This window comes from Microcaecilia unicolor, chromosome 7 (assembly GCF_901765095.1).
Source record: "Microcaecilia unicolor chromosome 7, aMicUni1.1, whole genome shotgun sequence".
Classification (NCBI taxonomy): Eukaryota; Metazoa; Chordata; class Amphibia; order Gymnophiona; family Siphonopidae; genus Microcaecilia; species Microcaecilia unicolor.
The window spans coordinates 120,838,186-120,858,480 of NC_044037.1; the positions used below are offsets into that span (position 1 = coordinate 120,838,186).

Here is a 20,295-nt window from a genome sequence, read left to right on the forward strand (position 1 = left end):
GGACGACATCCTGATTTTCTCTAAAGATCCCCAGGAGCATGCGGCCCACGTTCGGACCGTCCTCCAGCGCTTGCGGCAGTACCGCTTGTTTGCCAAACTCAGCAAATGCTCTTTCCACCAGCAGACTGCCTTTTTTAGGACATATTCTCTTACCTGGGGGTCTGCGGATGGATCCAGACAAACTCCGCGCTATCCGGGAGTGGCCCCAACCCCAAGGCCTGAAGGCGCTGCAACGGTTCCTGGGGTTTGCTAATTATTACCGTCAATTTATTCCCCATTATTCTCAATTGACGGCTCCGTTGACAGCACTCACTAAGAAGCATGCGGATGTCAAGAACTGGCCGGCCGAGGCGCACACGGCGTTCAGTCAGTTGAAGAAAGCATTTGAATCCGCTCCCATCCTTCAGGCCCCGGATCCGGACAAACCTATTACCTTTTATTTTATTCTTTTAGAATGATATCCGTAAAGTGGTTTGTTTATTTATAAAGTGTCCTTGGATCAAATCTCTTTATATATTGAGAGATTTGTTTAGATGGTCTTTAGACCTTAATAATAATAATATTAATAATACCTATATGAAGTAATGTTATCCTCCCCCTTCCTTTAATCTGTAATTTTTAAAGGTGCTATATATTCAGATCTATATTTATGGACTATTTTTTATTTTTATTTTTTATTTTTATTTTCATTTTTATATTATATTATATATATTATATTCCCCTTCTTATACACATTATATTTTTTTGTTCATTTTATATTTCTTTCTTGGTATTTTCATTGACAGTTATCTAAATGTTCCATCGATCAGTGAGACAGAGTAGCTGGGGGCGGGGCATATCCTTGGCTGGCCATCTGCCAGCACTCAAGAATCAAGCTCAAGATGAAACATTTCACAGCCTCTTTCATGCCAGACTTCATACCGGACACCGATTCACATTCTCCATTCTCCATTATTGGACTGTATGGAGTACAGGCAGGTTTTCCATGTTTTTTCTCAGTATTATTTTGTATTGAATTCAGTGCGATATTGAAACAAGGTGTTTCTGTCTGTGGTCTTCTTGAAAACGCTAGTCTGAAAAACTCCATCTTTAATATCTATAGTGACATCCAAAAAATGGATGCTACAATCTGAAACTTCATAGGTAAATTGTATAGAGGAGTGGCCTAGTGGTGGGGTGGTGGACTTTGGTCCTGGGGAACTGTGGAACTGAGTTCAATTCCCACTTCGGGCACACAGCTCCTTGTGACTCTGGGCAAGTCACTTAACCCTCCATTGCCCCATGTAAGCCGCATTGAGCCTGCCATGAGTGGGAAAGTGTGGGGTACAAATGTAACAAAAAATAAATAGCACTATTACGAGTGTTTAACCAATCAATGAAAAGATCTAACTGGGACAGATTCCCACTCTACAGCATAAAGATGTCATGGATGAAGCGTTTCCACACACCCATGTGCTCCTGAAAAGGGGAATCTACGAGGCAGTGCATGTAAATCTATCTCATGCATATTAATTGTGGATATCCTAAAAACCTGATGGACTAAATGTGCCTCAAGACTGGGTTGAGAGACACCTATAGAGAGAGGTGTGACCAGCAGAAGAAAGGGGGTGTTGATGCCCCTGTATAAGTTGTTGGTGAGGCCCCACCTAGAGTATTGTGTTCAGTTTTGGAGGCCGTACCTTGCGAAGGATGTAAAAAGAATTGAAGCGGTGCAAAGAAAAGCTACGAGAATGGTAAGGGATTTGCGTTACAAGATGTATGAGGAGAGACTTGATGACCTGAACATGTATACTCTGGAAGAAAGGAGAAACAGGGGTAATATGATACAGACGTTCAAATATTTGAAAAGTATTAATCTGCAAACAAACCTTTTCTGCAGATGCGAAAGAGGTAGAACGAGAGGACATGAAATGAGATTGAAGGGGGGCAGACTCAAGAAAAATGTCAGGAAGTATTTTTTCATGGAGAGAGTGGTGGATACTTGGAATGCCCTCCCACTGGAGGTGGTGGAGATGAAAACGGTAGCGGAATTAAAAAAAAGCATGGGACAAACATAAAGGAATCCTGTTCAGAAGGAATGGATCCTCAGAAGCTTAGCCGAGATTGGGTGGCAGAGCCGGTGGCGGGAGGCGGGGATAGTGCTGGGCAGACTTATACGGTTTGTGCCAGAGCCGGTGGTGGGAGGAGGGGCTGGTGGTTGGGAGGCGGGGAGAGTGCTGGGCAGACTTACACGGTCTGTGCCCTGAAAAGGACAGGTACAAATCAAGGTAAGGTATACACAAAAAGTAGCACATATGAGTTTATCTTGTTGGGCAGACTGGATGGACCATGCAGGTCTTTTTCTGCCGTCATCTACTATGTTACCATGTTACTATGTTCCATTGATCAATTAATATATTACTGAACACCAATAGATTGGTAGGTGTTTCCTCTTTTCTCCTCCCTTTTTTTTTTCATTTTTTTCATTCTTTTCTACTTTTTAAACTACCCATTTTGTGTTAAAGATATTTGGTTATATGTGATGTTAGAATATTTATTCGTAATTAACTTTGATCTTAGTGTTTTTAAAAAATTTCATTTTTTTAAATATGTATAGGAATGAATTATTGAGTATCACTCGGTGTGACATATTGTTCAAATTGAGTTTTACTAGCTGATGATTTATGCACATATTACCTAGAGAACGGCTGTAATATATATTATTTACAATTTTTGTTTATATATATATATTTTTGTATTACGATATTTGTATTTTTGTACTTGTTTATATATATATACATTTATGTATACATTTTTATATATCTTTCCGTATTATGACATTTGATTTTCATAATATCTTTGAAAGAATGTTTCTTAGAACTTTTTAAGAATTAAAAAAAATTTTTTTTTTGAAAAAATAGAAATATGGAAAGTTGAAATTGGTGTAAATATTTTGAATATATGTATATATATATATATTTTTTTTTTTTTTAAATTCTTTTCTAGTGGGTTATTTCGGATTATATTGATGTTTACATATATGTATGTGTATGTGTATATATATATGTGTGTATAGATATATATACATATGTATTTTTTAATCTTATCTGTGATGTTTTTAGTACATTGATTAAAAAAATTTTGTGTCAAGACATTTGTATTTCAAAATTTTAAATTAACTTTGTGATGTTTTCTTAGATGTTTTTTTAGTATATCTTTTGGATCTATATTAAAACGTGTAAATGTATGTTTTTTAATTGTGTAAATGAATAATAACTGTCGCGCCTCTGTTGTCGCTCTGGTGTTGGTGAGCTCTCAAGTCTCCTCGAGCCCCACAAGGCCCCAGGAAACAGCCGAGCACCCCGAATCTTCACCCGCGGCGACCGCCGTTCACCGAGGGTTGAGCCCTCAGCTGCGGGCGGCCAGCAGGACTGCTGGAACCGCGGGGTGACGGCTGGCCTGTCTGGACGTGAGTACACAGTTCTTGGTGAAGGGCTTAGCCGGGCGGCTGGCTGAGCACTGGGAACAAACACAGTCTGAGGGAGGTGGCTTAGCCACGGCAGCTGAGCACTAGGCACCAACACAGTCCTCGCAGGAGGTAGCTAGCAGGACGGCTAGCTGATACGAGGAACAAACACAGTCTTCAAAGGAGATAGCTAGCAGGACGGCTAGCTGCCACGAGGAACAAACACAGTCTTCAAAGGAGATAGCTAGCAGGACGGCTAGCTGACACGAGGAACAAACAAAGTCTTCAAAGGAGATAGCTAGCAGGACGGCTAGCTGACACGAGGAACAAACACAGTCTTCAAAGGAGATAGCTAGCAGGACGGCTAGCTGATACGAGGAACAAACACAGTCTTCAAAGGAGATAGCTAGCAGGACGGCTAGCTGACACGAGGAACAAACACAGTCTTCAAAGGAGATAGCTAGCAGGACGGCTAGCTGACCCGAGGAACAATCACAGTCTTCAAAGGAGATAGGCTTCTGAAACACGAAACGGAAGCACTGGACTCCTTCCGTGGCTCCGTTTAAATCCCCCGCTCGTTCCTTCGCTAGTGCCAGCTGGGACCAATCCCCTTCGCCCAGGCAGACCTAAGGGCCGGGATTGGCTCTCCCGCCCAGCGGGCGGAGTCTCTCAGGGGGTGCGCCAATCCGGCGCAAGTAGGCGGAGCTACCTCGCCGGCCCCGCTCCAGCGAGGAGAACGAAAACGCCGGCGCCGCCATCTTGGCCGGCGGTTCTCCTTCTTCGCGACCGGCGCTTGCCTCTGTGGATCGCCGGCCTCGGAGCGGCCGGCGGCAGCGCCCGATTCCCCAGGCAGACTATCACCGCCCTCCCGGGTCCCATGGGCGCCCCGGCTTCCGCTCCTGTCCGCGGACCGCCAGGTAAGGGCCCGGAACGGGACAGTATCCTCCCCGGATGACCCCTTTTCCCGGGGCCCGGGCTTGGACGGATACCGGGCGTGGAAGGCTTTGACCAATTCTGGAGCATGTACATTAGCTACGGGTTCCCAGGAGTTGTCTTCGGGACCAAACGATTTCCATGATAGCAAATAATACAGTCTTCCCCGCCGCCACTTTGAATCAAGAATCTCTCCTACCTCATACTCCGGATCCGGGGCCACCTGGAGATCTTCCTCTTGGGATGGGTGCGGGTGCCACCCGGACCCTCGGAACCTCTTCAATAACGAGACATGGAAGGCGTTGTGCACTCGTAGGGTACTGGGTAACCGCAACCAATACGTTACTGGCCCAACTCGTTCTTGAATCGCAAATGGTCCCGCATATCGAGGTCCCAGTTTTCGGGAAGGCACTCGGAACCTCAGATGCTTCGTGCTCAACCATACCTTTTGTCCTGGTTGGAGCACTGGGGCGGGCCGCCGATGGCGGTCGGCAAAGATCTTATCCCTGGTCACGGTCTTCTGTAATTGTTCCCTAGCCATCTCCCAGACCTTCTGTAGGTCGGCCACGACTTGGTCCCCCGCCGGTGTTACTGCGGTAGAAGGGAACGGCCCTGGAAGCCGAGGATGTCGTCCGTATACCAGGAAGAACGGGGACTGTCCTGAGGATGAGTGGTCACTTTGGTTATAAGCGAACTCGGCCCAGGGAAGTAGAGAAACCCAGTTATCTTGTCGTTGGTTAACAAAAGCTCGCAAGAATCCCTTCAGTGTCTGGTTAATCCTCTCAACCATGCCGTTGGTTTGAGGATGGTAGGCGGAAGAGAAATGGGTCTCTACTCCCAAGGCCGAGCACAAGGCTCTCCAGAAGCGTGAGGTAAATTGGGGTCCTCGATCACTGATGATCCGACTGGGCAGCCCATGTAGTCGAAAAATGTGATGAATGAAGGCCTGGGCTAGAGAGGCTGCCGAAGGAAGGCTCGAGAATGGGACAAAGTGAGCCATCTTTGAGAACCGGTCTACCACAACCCAGATCACGGTATGACCCTGGGAACGAGGTAAGTCAGTGATGAAATCCATGGATACCTCCGACCAGGGATTGGTCGGTACGGGTAGTGGTTGTAGGTCTCCCACGGGGGGTCCTCCTACTGGCTTGGTCCGTGCACACACCGGGCACGAGGTAACAAACTGGAGAATATCTCGTCTCATCTGTGGCCATTGATAATGTCTCGTGATGAATCGGAGAGTCTTTTGATACCCGAAGTGCCCGGCCCATCTAGACGAGTGTCCCCAGTGCATGACCTTTCTCCGATCGGCGGCCGCCACGAACTTCTGGATCGGTGCGACGTCCCCTGTAGCCGCACTGAGACAAGCGGGATCTAACATCGGATGAGTCTCCTTGGTCTCTTCCGGGACCTCAAATGCCCGAGAGAGTGAGTCTGCCGGAGTATTCTGGGACGCCGCCCTGAACACTAATTGAAAATGAAACCTGGCAAAGAATAATGACCACCGAGCCTGTCGGGGATTCAGCCGCTGAGCCTCTTGGAGGTATAGGAGATTCTTATGGTCAGTGATGACCGTAAACCGGTGTTCCGCTCCCTCCAGCAAGTGTCTCCACTCCTGCAATGCCAATTTCAGGGCCAAGAGTTCTCTATCCCCTACCGTATAATTCCGTTCGGCTGGGGAGAATTTACGTGAGAAGAAGGAGCACGGCTGGCGCCGACCCTCAGGGTTGATTTGAGAAATGACCGCCCCGGCCCCTAGGGCGGACGCGTCCACCTCTACAATAAAAGGTTTCTCAGGATCGGGGGCCAGCAGAATTGACGCTGATTCAAAAGCCTCTTTTACCTGACGAAAGGCCTCTGGCGGCCAATCCCTGACCCTCGCGTTCTTTTGGGTGAGCGCCGTCAACGGTGCTGTCAATCGAGAGTACTGGGGAATAAACTGGCGATAGTAATTAGCGAAGCCCAGGAATCGTTGTAGGGCCTTCAGTCCCATCGGTTGCGGCCACTCTCGAATGGCCCGGAGTTTGTCTGGCTCCATCTGTAACCCCCCTGGAAGCAGGATATACCCTAAAAAGGGTAAGGACCGCTGATGGAAGGCGCATTTACTGAGCTTAGCAAATAGATGCGCTTGTCGTAAGCGGTGCAGCACCGCGCGAACATGGCCCGGATGCTCCATGGGGTCCTTAGAATAAACCAGGATGTCGTCCAGATATACAATCACCGTGGAGTTTAGCAAATCCGCTAGCACGTCGTTGATAAGACGTTGAAACACCGCAGGGGCATTGCAGAGGCCGAACGGCATCACCCGATATTCGAAATGTCCCTCGTGGGTGTTGAAGGCCGTTTTCCATTCGTCCCCTGACCGGATTCGCACTAAATTGTAGGCCCCCCACAAATCCAATTTAGTGAACATCTGAGCTCCTTGCAGCCTGTCAAAGAGCTCGGGAATGAGCGGTAGAGGAAACCGATCTTTCACGGTGATGGCATTTAATCCCCGATAGTCAATACAAGGTCTCAGGGACCCATCCTTCTTGGTAACGAAAAAGAACCCTGCCCCGGCTGGGGATGTAGAAGGCTGAATGAACCCTTTTCGCAGGTTCTCCCGGATGTATTCTTGCATCACCTTGGACTCTCCTCGGGACAGTTTGTACAGTCGGCCCCGTGGGGGTACCGTATCCGTCTTCAGATTAATGGCACAGTCAAAAGACCTATGAGGCGGTAGCACCTCCGCTTCCTTAGGATTAAACACGTCTGCAAAGTCTCTATAATCCATAGGCAGCGAGCCCAGTTCAACCTGTCCCTCGTTGGGCAACATATTTAAGGCCGGACAGCTGCCAGCCCGACCTTTACAACAGGTCTCCTGACAGGAATTACCCCAGGCTTGAATTCTTCCCCCGGCCCAGTCGATAACCGGGTTGTGGTACCGTAACCAGGGCAATCCCAGGACCACTGGGTGAATGGTCCGGGATAACACTAAGAATTCGGCCTCCTCCCGATGATCCTCCCCCACCTGCAATCCCAACAAGGGGGTGATCTCCGTGACCGGCTGGGGAAGGGTAGTCCCTTGGATGGAGGTTATTTGCAGCACCGGCCTCCGCGGGAGCGTGGGCCAGCCCATTTTCTGCAGCAGTTCGAGTCCAATAAAGTTGCCCCCTACCCCGAGTCCACCAGGGCCCGGGTCTGGATCGTGGCCTCCTGCCACCGTAATGTTACTGGTAGGATGATCAGGGAGTCCGGTAGGGGAGCGGAGTGCCCCAAGAACCCTCCCCTCAGGGTGCCTTGGGGAGCGCATTTCCCGGCCGGACGGAACAAGTCCAGAGGAAATGTCCAGCCTTGCCACAATAGAAGCACAGTCCGTTCGACTGTCGTTGCTGTCTTTCGGAGGGGGTCAACCGTTGACGGCCCATCACCATCGGCTCTTCCCCGGGCTCCGTGGAGTCCCGGTTCCCCTGGCGAGGGGACGGCCCTTTGCCCGTCCGGGGGGTCCCTCGTGCCCACTTCTGTCGCTCCGCCCGGGCTCTGTCTCGCTCCTGGAATCGGGTGTCTACTCGTATACAGAGCGAGATGAGGGCATCCAATTGTCCGGGAATCTCCCGTCCCGCCAATTCGTCCTTGATTCGTTCTTGTAAGCCTTCCATAAAAATGGCCAACAAGGACTCCGGATTCCAACGCAGCTCCGTGGCTAAGGTTCGAAACCGGATGGCATATTCGGCCACCGTGCCCTCTCCCTGATGAATCCGGAGCAACTCCGACGCCACGGAGGAGGGTCTCCCCGGAAGGTCGAACACCATCCGGAACCGGCGCTGAAATTCACTATAATCATCCAAAATAGGGTCCTGTTGTTCGTTCAGGGGGGCCACCCAGTCCTGGGCCTTCCCTACGCAAAGGCCCATAATGTAGCCCACCTTACTTTGGTCCGAAGCAAATGCCTCCGGTTGCATCCGGAAGGCCAGGTTACACTGGTTAAGGAACCCCCGACAACCTCCAGGGGTCCCATCGTATCGTGCTGGTTCAGGGAACCGAGGTCCCATGCGGAACCCTCCCACACGGGGAGCCGCTGCGGCCCCCTGGGCCGCAGCGGCCTGGTTCTGTACCTGAAGCATGGAAAGTTGAGAGCGTACGTTCTGGAGCGCCCCAGACAGGGCATTAAGCTGTTCCTGCTGCTGCTGGAGAACCTTGGCCAGGTCCCGTAGATCAGGTTGCGTCGGCGAGCTCATGGCTTCCGTTTTCTGTCGCACCTCTGTTGTCGCTCTGGTGTTGGTGAGCTCTCAAGTCTCCCCGAGCCCCACAAGGCCCCAGGAAACAGCCGAGCACCCCGAATCTTCACCCGCGGCGACCGCCGTTCACCGAGGGTTGAGCCCTCAGCTGCGGGCGGCCAGCAGGACTGCTGGAACCGCGGGGTGACGGCTGGCCTGTCTGGACGTGAGTACACAGTTCTTGGTGAAGGGCTTAGCCGGGCGGCTGGCTGAGCACTGGGAACAAACACAGTCTGAGGGAGGTGGCTTAGCCACGGCCAGCTGAGCACTAGGCACCAACACAGTCCTCGCAGGAGGTAGCTAGCAGGACGGCTAGCTGATACGAGGAACAAACACAGTCTTCAAAGGAGATAGCTAGCAGGACGGCTAGCTGACACGAGGAACAAACACAGTCTTCAAAGGAGATAGCTAGCAGGACGGCTAGCTGACACGAGGAACAAACACAGTCTTCAAAGGAGATAGCTAGCAGGACGGCTAGCTGACCCGAGGAACAAACACAGTCTTCAAAGGAGATAGGCTTCTGAAACACGAAACGGAAGCACTGGACTCCTTCCGTGGCTCCGTTTAAATCCCCCGCTCGTTCCTTCGCTAGTGCCAGCTGGGACCAATCCCCTTCGCCCAGGCAGACCTAAGGGCCGGGATTGGCTCTCCCGCCCAGCGGGCGGAGTCTCTCAGGGGGGTGCGCCAATCCGGCGCAAGTAGGCGGAGCTACCTCGCCGGCCCCGCTCCAGCGAGGAGAACGAAAACGCCGGCGCCGCCATCTTGGCCGGCGGTTCTCCTTCTTCGCGACCGGCGCTTGCCTCTGTGGATCGCCGGCCTCGGAGCGGCCGGCGGCAGCGCCCGATTCCCCAGGCAGACTATCACCGCCCTCCCGGGTCCCATGGGCGCCCCAGCTCCCGCTCCTGTCCGCGGACCGCCAGGTAAGGGCCCGGAACGGGACAATAACATTATTTTTTATATATATGTTGTTTATATGTTTACAATTTTATAGACCCCTGAAGAAGGCTGTTCTAGCCGAAACACGGATCGTGTTGGGTCTGAATAAAGGGTTCTTTCGGAGCATCTTACCCTTGTGTGGCTGACTGATCATTTGATTTTGGGTCCTTTCCACCCCTTTACTGTTGTGCAAAGTGAGACTGTGACAAACATGACACTACTCTAAATTCAGCTGTAGTGGACACTAACTCCCTGGAAGTCCCTCCCCCTATTTTGATGCATGGTGGATAGAATGATGAAGAAAGGATGTTAGTACCTGAAGTTAGTCCTAAAAGCAGTGAAATTTCTGGAGAATATGTTGGGAGGTTCTGCTGCAAAATATGCCTGGCCAAGGTGCTGCATACCCGAAAGGACAAGAAATCAGTATAGTTATATGTTATCATGGACAATCAAAGCATCAAGGTCAGAATTGTATGACTTATTTGATATACAAGGAAATTGCAAGGATCGTGTAACCTTTGCTCCCATGGGCCATGAATATTACATGTAGTCAATTTTCCCTATTTCAGTTGGAATTTCCTGTTTTCATTCAGGCCCATATGCACAAAGTTTACTGTGCTAACGTTTGCTTTACACTGGTTCTAACCAGTCTAAAGCAAATATTTAAGTAGCTAGTAATGCACAAAGGGGTTTTCCGTAGCTCTGTGTGCCATTAACAGCCACCGAGAGCCCCATGCAAACTGTATTACAATGAGCTAATTTGTACTCTAATGAGCTCATTCATAGTCTAATGTGTATTCCAGGGGATGCACAGCTCCAGAGCAGCCCTAATTTAATGAGCAAATTTTACGACTGCTTTGGAGCTGTCGGAGAGGAGAGAAGCACAAGCAGGCAGCTGCTTGTATCTCACCATCTCTTCCTATTACCAACAATGGCCCTCTTCCCCCATCATCTTACCATCCCTTTCCCTCCTCCAACATTTCATCTTTCTCCCAGCATCTCCCAATTCTCCCTTTTCCACAAGTATCTCCCAGTTTCCCCCTCTGTCTCCAGCATCTCTCTATTGCCTCTCTCTCCTCACCAGCATCTTTTCTTCTCTCAACCAGCATATTCCTCTTCCCCCTCTAACATTTTCTCATCTCCCCCTTTCTCCCAGGATTTCCTGACTTCCCTATTTTTGCTCCAGTATTTCCCCTTTAATCTTTTATTTGACTTTGATTTATTAAAATTTGGTTAGCTGCTTATTTCTTGGATAAGCAGCATAAAATCTATTCTACTCTTTTGGGTACTTTTAACCTGGATTGACCACTGTTGGAAACAGGATGCTGGGCTTGATGGACCTTTGGTCTGTCCCAGTTTGCCAACTCATATGTTCTTAGATAACAAGTGAGCAAAGAGCTTAAAAGAACGCCAATATTTTATAGGAAAGAGGAAACAAATGAAGGACGTAGGGGAATGGGAGAGATGTGATAGAGACTGCAATGCTAGTGGATCAAAAAGATAAGTTTTCAAGAGGACTTTGAATTTGAGGTCAGAACACTGCAGGCGAATAGGGGCTGGGAGAGAATTCCAGAGGGAGGGTGCAAGCCAGAAGAACACTGGGCTCGGGTAGTCTCATGGTGAGTTTCCTTTAAATATTGAAATCATAAATGGTTGTCATGAAGAGGGTGAAGAGCTATAAGGAATAAGAAGGGGAGAGAAGTAAGGAGGGATACCAGAGTACTGGATCTTATAAGTAAGAGTAAGGGTTTTATAATGAATATGATAGGCAATGAGGAGTCAATGGTGTTGAATAAGGAGAGGGCTGACGTGATCAAATTTAGAAGTGCGCGAGAGGATGCAAACCACTGTATTTTGAATTGTCTAGAGATTGTTTAGTATACAGCTGTCTGGTTTTGCAGATCAAGTCAGCTTTGTATATATAACTTATTCCCTTATTTATGATCTAGTAGGGCAATTAGCTAGCTTGTGTCTTCTTGGTCTTCTCACAGACCCTAGACAGGCTTGTTTAGCCCTAGCAATGGGCCATAAACTTTAACAAGTGTCTGTTTGTTTGCTTCAGACAGGCTCTAAACATAACACAGGGACATTTTCAGTGAAGGACAAGTATGAGTGATAAGTATTTGAGGGAAGGAGGTTACAAAGGGCAAATGATGAATATTTGAGAAAAATACCAAAGAAACAGAATTATGTGAAGGTGACCTTAGAGGTCAGAGTTGAAGAATATCAGATAAGTAAAAGAGAAAATATAAGGCATTAAGTGATTGGACAAAATTAAACTTCAGTATTCTGGCTAAGTCACATTTTGAACGAGTCAGAGACTGATAGCTTCCAAAGGAAAAGAGAGAGAGAGAGAGAGAGATTTTATTTTCCTTATACTGAAATTTGGACTGATATAAATAAGAATTCAATTTTCTGTAACACTGGGATAAAAGAATTTTTATTGTAACCACTTATTTACTCTAATAAAGTTTAGCATTATTATAAAAAAGAAAAACTGAACTCTAAAGTGTTTTTCCTTTGCCAGAAAGGCTTTGTTTCAGTCTATTCTGTTCAACTCCCCCCCTTTTAGAGGCAAGAAGGGCCCTATACATTTTGATGCCCTGTGTGAGGAGCAATTGGGATTGGGCATATTGCTTCAGGCGGTAGACCTTTGATTCTGTGGTGGACATGGAATAGAACGTCCTGACCAGTCCATAACTGGGTGGTGCCTGCAGCACTGAAGAAAGGTGTGCAGATGACCGTGAATGCAAACGGTCCAGTGTGAAGAGACAGAGACACTGAGGGGTGCCAGCCGATGATCCACATCTAAGATGATTGAGAGAGTGGATTTGTAAGTATATGCCTTTGGAGACGTCCGGTGGTAAGTTATATAGGTATATATTTTTTCTGGTGTATTGTAGGTGTAGAAAGTTTAGTCGTGGGTGGGTGTGGGTATGTGTAACTTGATAGTACTGTTTAGGTGCTAATATGTCTTCCCCGTTAGAACAAGTTTGTTTGCAGTATCCCCTGTATAAAGATGACTTAGTCAAATATTCAGAGAAATGGGTTAAGTTGACTAAGAAAGATTCACAGTTCCAATGACCTAAAGAAGGTACTCTGGAGACATGTTTGTTGCTTACTCTTTTGAACATCTTAGAGCAGGAGAAAAAGGGGAAGTCTTTAACTGATCATTTAAAGTTATGGGACCTTTGGAATAAGACAGCTGATAGGGGTAGTTCCCCATCGGTTCCACTGCCTCCTCCATTTAATCAAAATGAGACAGGCTTATTTCCATGTGTAGAAAGTTCAAACAAATCAATCCCATTAATGGAATCTCCTGAAGTAGCAGCAGGATATAAGGCCCCTCAATTAGATGAGGATTTGATGTCTGAAACCTCCTCATCTTTGCAGGACTCTACAGTGTCCATGCCACGGTTAACACCTCAGAAAAAATTAGTTCCTAAGGAGTCAGGGGCTTTGCTATCTTCTACTTGTATACGTTCTCTACTAGATAATAATACAACAGCTGATATTCAGTGGAGTTAAATTTCAGGGGCAGTACAAACAATTCCTTTAATGAATCCTGTAGGGTTAGTAGAAACTTTAGCTGGAATAGGTGAGCAGGAGGAAATAGGGCAGGTAGATGAACGAATTAGGCATTTGGAAGAGGAAATCAGCACCATCACTAATTCACCAGACTAAAACCCCTAAGGAAATAGTAGCTCGTGCTGAAAATCTGACTATCTTGTGGACCCCTGGGTTGATAACTTAGCAGGATGTATGGAAAATTTAAGCTCGCAAATAACACCATATCCCAGGGAGGGCTCCTTTAGCCCTACACATATGAATACTGCCTGGTTATGCATTATGGGAGCATTAGGAGACCCTTCATGGGATTTTAAGTATATGCAGGCTGGATTACAGGTATGGGAAAAGTATGAAGGTCAGAATAAAATAAAACAGGGTCAGTACCCTACGCTATATGGAAAAAAGACTGGGAACCAACCTGTGCCTAAAAAATATGTTCCTTGGACTTTTACAGATTTAAATACTTGAATTGCATCTTTACCACCTGCCACCCCTAGAGCAGGGTGCCAATGCCTGGATAGCAGCATTTGAGAGAACTACTGCAGGGACTTGTTTGTGTTTAGGAGATATTAAGGCTTTACTGGCTAAGCTTTCAGGTGTTGACCCAGATGCAGTGTTTAAGCGAGCACAGATGACTGCTTTCTCTATGAACAGCACTGCCTATGATGGTACTACTTTTAATCCATACAGACAGAGAGTATGGACTGCATTAAGAGAACTTTTCCCTATGGTTAGGGATTTTACTAAGTTGATGAATAGAGTATGGGACCCACAAACAGAATTTATTCATACCTTTTTACATGAATTTCAGGAAGAATGGAGGTGACAAACTGAACAGAGTTTTGATGCCTCTGGCATGCTGTCTCTTTTCATACAGTCCCTCCGCAATGCTATGCCTTTGCCAGTGAGGAAGAAATTAGAAAACATAATGAACAGAAGTTTATGTTTCTTTAATACACTTTTTGCCAGCAATATAAACAGGAACTAGATAAACCACAGAAAGATTTAATGAATTTACAGAGTAGAGTGTGTTCCATGCAGTTACAAGAGGGATTGAAACAGGATGTAGATAAGGGAAATGAGACAGTTGATGAGGAAAAGCCTAGTAAAAAGGTGCGGTTAAGAAAAGGAAAAAAGAATAGGGATAAGGTGAGGCCAGAGAAAGGGGAGAATTTCTCTTATTATGGGGATAGTGATGAGGATGATCATAGTTCTGAAGATGAATATATGATAAGAAAGTTAATGATGAGAGGTTTTGTTAAAAGAATTTTAATTAGCATACTCACGAACACCATCAGACCAAGTCAGGCTTAAGCATTTTTATTTACTTGCAAGGAGACAGATCCAACTGTAGTCAGAAGGTTGTCTGACTCTAAAATCCTCCCCTCTGCTTCTTATATATTTTTCTACGTGCAGGGATACAAAGGAAACTTGTTTATTTCAGGGGGCACAGATTACTTGGAATGCTCCAGGAGGAAGGGGTAGGAGGATGCAGCAAAGTCCAACTAGATTCTCTTCTAGGGAGGATAGTATAGCTAGACCTAATCGAAGGGTTAATAGTAAATGCCGGAACTGTGGAAATAGGGGACATTATTCTTTTGAGTATAGACAGAATACAGGAGTGAGACCCCCATCCCCAGAATACCAGAAGGAACACACCACTTAGGTGGGATCCAGAGGAACAGTTGGGGCAGTATTATGGGAACCCACAACAATGACTCCTTATGGCAATGCGAGTTAAGGGAGGGTTAGAAGAACCTTTCCTTACCTTGGTTATAGCAAGTATCCCTTTATCGTTTCTGGGATTTGTAGTATGGAATGTTGTCATGATTTCGATTTCTGCCAGCTACTTGTGACCTGGCTTGGCCACTTTTTGGAAAACAGGATACTGGTTAGATGGACTACTTGTCTGACCCAATATGGCTACTCTTATGTTCTTATGTTCTCCTGACCAGGAATCACCCCATCTCTCCCTCTTCTCCTCTGGAGGAGTAGCCTAATGGTTAGTGCAGGGCTTAGGAACCCAAGGGAAAGTACTTGTATATAATATGAAAACTGTTTTGATTGTATCAAATTCCCCCCTTTCCCTCAGCATATCCAGATCTATCCTACCTTTTCCCAGATCTTTCCTATCTCTACCAGTCTCTTCACTCCTTTTCTAACATTTCCCCATCTCTTTTTTTCATCCCACTTTTCTTCTCCCCATGCCCCTACCTTCTTCCTACTAACCCCCTTTTTAGCACTAGCATCACCATACTTCCCTTTTCTCCCACCCATCATTTTCCTATCTCCCTCCTAAATCTCCCCAGCATCTTCTCATATTCCCACCTCCCCACTGTTACTTATCAAGAATCTTCCTCATCTCCCCATTTCCCCTATCTTCTTCCTTGTTCCCCTAGAATTCTTTCATCTTCCCTCTCTCTCCAGCTTCTCCCTATTTCTCCCCAGCATCTCCCCTCTCTCTCCAGATCTTCCTCTCTTCTCACCAGCATCATCCTCCAGCATCTTCACATTTCTGCCTAACACCTCCCCTTCTTCCCTCTCTCTCCTCATCTCTTCCTAGAATCTCTCCATCTTTCCCTTCTCCAATGCAACATGTTGGTATATCCCCCAGCATCTCCTTTCTATTCCTACCAATATCTCACCATCTCACCCTCTTTTACCCCCCATGATCCCCTATTTTTCCATTCTTCCCCAGCATCTCCCAAATTTCACCCTAACATATTCCAATCTCCCTTTATTCCCACAGCATTTCCTCTCTCTCTCTCCCCTTGCTTCTTCCTCCTGTCCACCTACTAGCATATCTCAGTCTCCCCCTCCTAGCACTTCTCATGTTTCACCTAGCATCTCCTCATGTCCCTTCTGTTCAGTCCTCAGCCAGGATCTAGAACTGCAGTCTGCAGCAATAAGCTTCTGAATTCATATATGTGCTCAACAAGGTCTTGCTGCATCCTGCTCCCTCTTTCTAATAGACCCAGCAAGATCTAGAGTGGTCACATGGGCTCTTAAGCCCCTTACACTTCCCATTTTATTGCTGCAACATTGGAAGTGCATGTTTGATGCAGTAGAAGGGCACTCCTCCCTCATTAAGCCTATGCTTAGGAGCCATCTATATTGCATCTTGCTGTGCCATTGAATTCGTCCCCCTGAACACTGGTCTGAGAGAGCTTAGTCAAGCATAGCTAGGTACCTGGATAAGAACTACTAGAAATCAGATACTGTGGACTGCAAAAGACAACAGCGAACCTTTGCAATATTCTTCCAAAAGGTCAGAGGTACCAAACCCTTTGAGTTACACAATAGTTGATACCCAAAAAAAGGAGGAACAGGAAAGAAATAATGATGATTAGTAGATTAATGTAGAGAAAACATGGAAATATGAGCAGTAACTGATAAGGAGGAATAAAAATAATACCTAGATTCCACAGGACAGAAAATTGAGAGAGAATGATCACTTTAATTTCCAGAAAGACAGAATAAGTCATTGAGCCAAGGTGCCTAAGAGACTCGGAAAAACATACACAGTGGAAGAGCCAGCAAGATGGGATCTCAAAAGAAGGACAAAGACAGACTCATCAAAGTAAGCAGTCTAAAAGACAGATGGGAAGCAATTGTAATGAGACAAAGTAGCAGTCTACAAATACCCTTAATTCTGGGTTCCCTCTGGCAATCCTTGAGTGCATGCTGTCCTGTTCTCCTCCTTCTGGAGCTATAGACCTGTTCTGTCCTGTTGCTCATACTTCCAGCAGCCTCTTTCTCTCTCCTTCACCTCCTCTCCTTCCCCTATGGTTTAGCTCCATTTGACAGAAGAAAACACTGGGGGTCCATTATTTCTAATCTATTCCTCTTATTGCCGGGTCTTTCCTACATGATTCAGCTATTTGAATAATGCTCCAAAATGCAGAGTACCACATAATTCAAGCAGCTGAACTGTGAACTGTCTGGGAAAAAGATGCTCTGGTAGCAGGAGGAATGGGTTAGATAATTTGGGTTGCCAGTATCACCCTTCTGCCAGCTTGTGCAAGGCTATAGAGGAATAAGATGATGAAATGAGTGGAGGCAGGGTAGAACCAATGATCTATACCAGCACTGGGAGAACAAGCTATGTGTTGTGGAAGAGAGGTACACTTGCCATCCTATAGTGCAGGCACACCTTGTTTATGGCGAAGTCCGTTTCACAGCATGAGTCCTACATTCCAACACCTCCTTCACTGTGCCAGAGTAGCAGCTTCTCCGCTTCATAATCCATTGCAGACATTCAATGGATATATCTCATAGTAATGTAATGTCAGTTTAGGGATCATGCCATTCGCCAATAGCCTTGTCCCACTATATTGGGCCGTGCTCTAGCTATGTCTGACCAAAAAGTGCCAGCACTAATATTGGTAATTTTAATAGTCAACTTTTTAGTCAGAAGCCCTGGTGCATTGCACCACCTACCCCGTTGTTGCTATGTAATTCTGTAAGTACCAAATTTGAATGAGTCCGGTTATAGTTTAATAGTTTACAACTCTTGATATTCCACCCTTCTTACAAAGAAGTCAGAGTGGTTTACATATAAAAATCATATAAAATATAGAAAATAACTCCAAATCCTGATAGGATAGAGTCAATCATTCTTCAATTACTGCCTTAAGAACAATAACTTAAAAACGCAGTCATCATACTATTCCTGCAGACCCAACATCTGTATAGTCATCTGTATACATCATCATCTAGTCATTTTCATACAGTCTGGAGATGACCATCTACAGAAAGGAATTACAGACATTTGATGCACTGTCCTTAAACCAATAGCATAGCAAAGTACTTTACACAATTAAACTCTAAAAACAATGGGTAGCAAGTATAACAGAGTTACAGAAGAGAAAAGGAAAAAATGCCCTCATATATATTATCCAAGCACTTAAGAAAACAGTATTTGCTATTTAGGGAAAACCAGTCATATACCAATATGTTTTCTAGATGCCAAAATTCTGTTAGGTAATTTAACCCCTGTTGAATATCCCTAGCTGCCCATTCAGGCCCATTCAGACCAAACATTATTACCATCTACATAATCCCAAACATTTTAAACCACATTGTTCTCTCTCTCTCTCTCTCTCTCTCTCTCTCTCTCTCTCATTACCAGTATCATCTATACTATCACAGTCACTACTATCCTTCACTGCTTCCAGCATTCTGCCTTCATGTTACCGACTTACCACATCATGCGTCTGCATGGGGGAACAAAGGGGACTGTTGCTGGTGTCATAACATTGCTGTTTGAACAAGGGGCTATCCACGAAGATGAACGAATCATCCAGAGTCTCATAGTCATTCTCATCAGTGTCTGAATCTAGCACTTGGAAATATGAGGGAGAAGTAACAATCACCCTGAGTGTATCATTTAGAGAGACTTTAATTGGCTTATCTCAAATCTGGACAGCATCTTTGTAGCTAACTGCAACAACTACAGTATCTTCTGCAACTCTAGAGTAACATCTTGAGACCCCTGTACACCTTCACCACACCATGTGCTTCCTACTGGCCTATAGAACCTCCTATACTCCCAGCTTCATATTGGTTAGCTCACAGGCTCAGTTCAGAACAGAGAAAACTTCACATAGTTGAAGAAACTACTTAAGCCTGAGATTTATATCCGAATAGCTGCCAACAGTCTCAAAAATACACTTGAAGTCTTTTTCCATCTGGTATCAGTAATATTAGGCAAAGTGTCTGTACAAACACCCACCCACTACTTGAAGTTCCACCTTCTGCTCCTTTATCCTAAATGCTGTGCAATGATATTTTCTGCTCTCTCATGCCCCCTTTCCCTGCCCTCTACCTGACTTATCTTCCATTTTTCACCAAACTATCTACAATTTTACTTCTTGCCTTCTTTCTTCTTTCTCTCTTTGTTCTCCTTCTTACCAAGTTCTGCTTCACCCTTTTCCCTTACTATCTTACCTTCAACATTGTGCATACTGAGGTATTTCATGGCTTCAGAGTATAGCTCCATCACTTCAAGGCAGGCTAGGGGAAGAAAAGGCAAGGATGTCAATTAATGGTGGTTCTCGGACATCACCAGGCATTGACAGATGGAGACAGAAGGAGATATTGCCTGGTCAAGTGTGTGAAGTCCTCCATGCAATCCAATCCACTGTACAATGAAGTTCTACAAAACTACTTATGTCCTGCCAGCACTCATATGTTAGCCCTACCCTGGAATGAATGAAACCCATCCTGCCCCACGTCTTGCTTTCCTATGCTTCACATATAAAAACCATACGCTGACAGATAAGGATGAATTGACCCACCCGGGCTGCTTGATTGCACCTGCCTTTCTCTAGCTCAGGAGGATATCACCCATTTGTCACCCACAGAGGGTAGAAGGAAGAGATATGACCTAACTATTACAGTAAAAGACAATGTTAGAAGACTTGATTATAAGTATAAGGCTCACCTCTGCTAGCAAATCCGTGTGTTTTAGGTAAGTCACTTTCACTCTCTCTGCATCCCAGGACTGAGTTCAAAATAAGGCACTTTCCTTAATTTGTATTTTCCTGCTCAAAATTTAATTAAAATTTTTTTTCCTCAGTTTGAAGAACTGTTTGTAGGTCAGTTTCTGTTACCCCTTCAGGTTCTTTCATTACGCATCGACTGCTGTTCCCTCTCTGCCTGGCTTCTTTCAATGCTGTTAGTAACCACACAGAACTGACGCAATGCTTCCTCAGCCTTTCTGCCTTTCACATCAAAAGTTATTTTAAAAATTGAACAGGAAGAAACAGAAACAGAAACAGAGACAAAGCAAGAAAAAGGGAATCAGATTCCAGAAATATCATCTTGTTTCAAAGGGTTCATTTGCATACAAGGATATCTTTGGAAGAGGTGGGACTCCATTATATGATAATAGCTTTAAGGATAAAACACATCTCGAGCATTTTTATCTATCAATATTCTACAGTATCCCAATGTTGAAAGGTGCAATTTTTAAACCACTGAACTAAGCCAGATGTAAACAGAGATTACAATTGGCAATTATGATTAGGCCTACCCCTGAATGTTTCAGCACTTGGCATAATGACTTTGAAAACTTTCAGCTTACTTAGGGGTCCTTTTACTAAGGCACACTAACGGATTTAGCGAACACTAACGATTAGCAAACACTAAATG

General features: G+C 45.7%; 1 protein-coding gene across 1 annotated transcript in view; it reads right to left on the minus strand.

Moving 5' to 3' along the window:
* The window catches only part of LOC115474784 (breakpoint cluster region protein-like), a 262,364-nt gene extending 242,588 nt beyond the window's left edge, over positions 1-19,776 (minus strand). The window contains 3 exon segments of the mRNA XM_030210439.1: positions 18,345-18,484; positions 19,090-19,155; positions 19,586-19,776. Of these exon segments, the coding sequence (XP_030066299.1) occupies positions 18,345-18,484; positions 19,090-19,141 (192 nt within the window). The 5' untranslated portion in view covers positions 19,142-19,155; positions 19,586-19,776.
* Between the last annotated feature and the right edge of the window lie 519 nt (positions 19,777-20,295).